At 41.5% G+C, this 4229-nt stretch overlaps 1 protein-coding gene across 1 annotated transcript; it reads right to left on the reverse strand.

The window, feature by feature from the left end:
• Positions 1–1300: 1300 nt before the first annotated feature.
• Positions 1301–2275, reverse strand: LOC114621764 (olfactory receptor 10A3). Its single transcript, XM_028768123.1, has one exon. It carries the CDS (start codon positions 2243–2245, stop codon positions 1301–1303), a length of 945 nt encoding a protein of 314 aa, XP_028623956.1. The 5' UTR covers positions 2246–2275.
• Positions 2276–4229: the final 1954 nt, after the last annotated feature.

Genomic DNA, 4229 nt, shown 5'->3' on the forward strand with positions numbered 1-4229 from the left:
GAAAGAAAGAAAGAAAGAAAGAAAGAAAGAAAGAAAGAAAGAAAGAAGTGCAAGGACAAAGATGGAGCAGAGTCTGAGGGAATGTCCAACCAATAACTGGCCCAGCTTGAGACTCATCCCAAGGGTAAGTACTATTAACTATACTCTGTTATGCTTGCAGACAGGAGCCTAGCAAAACTATCCTAAGAGGCTCCACCCAGCAGCTGACTGAAACAGATACAGAGGCCTACAGCCAAACTTTGAACAGTGCATGGGGAGCCTTATGGAAGAGCTGGGGAAGGATCAAGGGTCCCAGTGGGGATAGGAACTGCACAGGAAAACCAACAGAATCAACCAACCTGGACCCTTGGGGGCTCTTGGAGACTGAACCACCAACCAAAGAGCATACATGGGCTGGACCTAAGGCCCCCACACATATGTAGGAGGTGCACAGCTCAGTCCTCATGCCCCATCCACTGTAGGGGACCATCCCTAAAGCTGTTGCTTGTCTGTGGATCCCTTTCCCCTAACTTGGTTGCCTTGTCTGGACTCAGTGGGAGAGGATGCACCTAACCCTGCAGTGCCTTGATGTTCCAGGGAGAGGTAACCCAAGGGAGGTATCCCTCCTCTCAGAGGAAAAAGGGGAGGGAGGAATGGGAAGGGAGTGTGTGAAGGGGGAACAGGAGAGCAGTGATTGGTATGCAAAGTTAATTAATTGATCGAAAATTAAAAATCACCAAACGTATGAACATAAGGAACTAGATGTTTATTGGAACATTCTCTCTCTCTTTTTTTTTTTTGAGTTTCTGTTCTTTTAATAAACACACTTGGGGGCTGGAGAGATGGCTCAGTGGTTAAGAGCACTGATTGCTCTTCCAGAGGTCCTGAGTTCAATTCCCAGCAACCACATGGTGGCTCACAACCATCTGTAATGGGATCTGATGCCCTCTTCTGGTATGTCTGATCACAGCAACTGTGTATTCACATTAATAAAATAAATAAATCTTTAAAAAAAAAAAAAAAATAAACACACTTGCATAGTTATAGTACTGGAACATTCTCTTAATGGCAATGCTATAGAAGTGACCTGTATGTCAATAACAGGACGTAGATGAACAAACTGTCAATTATGTTTCAGAAGCATATACCTCTGAAAAACAATTGTCTAAAATATTAAAAAAGATTAATGTGATAGGTTTTCAAACATGGAGATATCAAGATAGAAAACATACTCTAACCAAGAAATGTACTCTGTTTTCATCACCTTCAAAATCCATAGAGATCAAAAGCATGATAGGAAAACACTAAGTTTCTCAACAAATCAACCTGTGTGTAAAGCCACTTTTCTTTGCCATAATTTTACCACAGCCCTTTTCATCTCCTTGTTTCTCAAGCTGTAGATAAGTGGGTTCAGCAGAGGGGTGAGCAGTGTGTAAGCCAGTGACATCAGTTTCTTGGTGTCTGGTGAGTACCTGGATTTGGGCTGTAGATAAGTTATACTGGCTGTGCCATAAAAGAGGGTGACAGAGGTGAGATGAGAGGCACATGTGGAAAAGGCCTTCTGCCTCCCTGTAGTGGATGGCATCCTCAGGATGGCAAAGAGAATTCGAGTATAAGACAAGAGTATCAACAGGAAGGGGACCATGACAATCAAAATGGTGCCTGTGAAGGCATAGACTTCAAACAGGAAGGTGTCTGCACAGGCAAGCTCCAGCACAGGAGGAGTCTCACAGAAGAGATGGTTAATTTCCTTATGGCCACAGTAGGGGAAGCTAAACACCCAAGTGGTCTGCAGAGTAGTCATCATGGTTCCTGAGACCCATGAGAACATCACTAATTTTACAAAGACCCTTTTGTTCATAATCACTGGGTAGGATAGAGGGTGGCAGATTGCAGCAAATCTGTCATAAGCCATTGCTCCAAGGAGAAAACACTCAGTCCCACCAAAGAGAAGAATGAAATACATCTGCACAAAACAACCCCCAAAGGAAATGGTCGCTTTCTCACTAGTCAGGACCACCAGTATTTTAGGTGTAATGACTGTGCTGAAACAGAGGTCCACTAAAGATAAGTTCTGCAGGAACAGGTACATGGGGATATGCAGGTTCTGGTCCAGGAAGATGATGGTGATGATAATGGCATTTCCCAACACAGTCACTAGATAAATAACCAGGAAAGCCCCAAACATCTGCCCTTGAAGTTCAGGATAGTTAGAAAATCCCAAGAGGATGAACTCAACTATAGAGCTGTGATTCTGCCTCCTCATTACAATAGTGGAGCCCTGTGTTGGTCTTAGGGATATAGAACATACAGGACGAAGTCACAGTGCAGGAACTGAGTTCAAATTCGGAGTTCTTGGCAGAAGTTGTAAAGACATGCTCATTTTGACAGAGGTTCGGACTAGCAGTTTTGAAGAATGTAACAATGAATCTTTAGAACACAAAGGAACAAGTTACAACTTTGGCTCAGAAATCGTTTAACAAATATAAAATAAGATGGTAAAATGATTCAGCTAATAAAGTACTTGCCACACACCCTGACTTCAATTCCAGCCCTTGAACCCACAATTTAAACAAAGGGTTTGATCTAAATAATATAGTAATCTGTAATCCCAGTGCTCCTATGACAAGATGAGAATGAGAGGCAAAGCCGAGTGCAGTAGCCATAAGCTCAAGTCTGGAAAGTGTGGTGCAACAGAATCAAAATAGGTCATCCTTAACACGGTGGACAGAGGAGAGCATTCCTAAAAGTCACTGGACCTCCACAAGCTCCCCGTGGCAAATGTATACACACACACATACAGAGAGAGAGAGAGAGAGAGAGAGAGAGAGAGAGAGAGAGAGAGAGATTTTTATTGTAAACTTATATATGAATTTTAAATAAAAATTTTCAAATTAGACAAATAGTAAAAGATTAAAACTATGATCATTTTACATGTAAATACATTGATAAATATTTTTTACAAATACTGAAGTACAAAGCAATTTCTTTTACTTTGTTAAGGATGAAAAATAAACCATATATACCTGAATAAATATACCATACCCCCAAAAAAATGATTTGTAGATAAAGTGACCCCAAATGAACATAAGTCAAATGGCTTCCAGAATATTTCTTTTGTTTCTGGTACAGATGAACCAAGTTTACTGAAATTTCCCCCAACGAGAAATTTTAGAAACCAGTTTTCTGCCATTGATTCTTAAGATCAGAAAATGACTTTAGAAAATACCATGTAGGACCATTCTGCATCTATGACTCACTTGCTCCTTTTAAAAGAAAATATAGCTATACTTGGAGTTTGTATTTCCAACCTACTGGTTGAGCACCCATCACCAAAGAATGTCTGCACCCTTTCAGATAAACCCGAGCCATACACTCCACAGAAGACATCCATGCTACACTGTACATTCCTATGACCCAGATCTCTAACTCCTATCACCTGACTTGCCGTTTGCCAGAGCAGTCACTACCAGTGGAAATAATACAGTCTAGTTGGGTTTTTACGCTTCATGCCTAATGTAATCTTCAGGATGACAGTAATTTTGATCTAGACTTTGTGTTGTTCCCAGAACTAAAAACAGGTAGCCACATACATAATAGATAAAAGTGATGAACTGATACTTAATAAATCCATGGAGGAATGGTTATTTAAATTAAGACAGCCTGGATTCCACCTTCAGTTGACTACTGGGTATGAAGGGAAATAATCAACAACAGGAGCACAGAGAAGAGCTGCAGTTACTGTCTGACTTTTCTAGAAGCTTGAGGCTGCTGTGATATCCTATATGCATGAAATTCCCGATTTTCTACCGTCTTCCAATCTTACATACAGCTGGTTTCCTCCTTGTCCAACTACCCTTTACAGCCCCATTCTGAACAAAGCTCCCCACTCTCCTTGCACCTCCCAGACCAGTTCCCCCATTTCCAGATTTCTCCCCACTGTCAGTACACACAAATCCTTGGAATCAGAAACCCATAAACACTTGTCCGATCCTGGCCTCCACTCACTCAAGTTTCTTCTCATCAGTATATGGAGCCCTGATGACTTCCCGTGTCTTACAACTTCTCTTTCCACCTGTGTTTCCATGACTCCATCAAAACAATCCCATGCTTCCTCCCAAAACCTTCAGGCCTCCCCTGACCCACAGAATAAAATGTATACTTCTCTGGCAAGCACGTAAGAAAACCAGAGTGGAAATCATTGTTTTAGAAGCACACATAAGGGTAATGAACTCTAGTGACACCTGAGT

This window comes from Grammomys surdaster, unplaced genomic scaffold, assembly GCF_004785775.1.
Source record: "Grammomys surdaster isolate TR1022 unplaced genomic scaffold, NIH_TR_1.0 184, whole genome shotgun sequence".
Lineage (NCBI taxonomy): Eukaryota > Metazoa > Chordata > Mammalia > Rodentia > Muridae > Grammomys > Grammomys surdaster.

Excerpts from the sequence above, each read along its gene's own strand:
- LOC114621764 (XM_028768123.1), bottom strand. The coding sequence starts at position 2,245 with ATGAGGAGGCAGAATCACAGCTCTATAGTTGAGTTCATCCTCTTGGGA.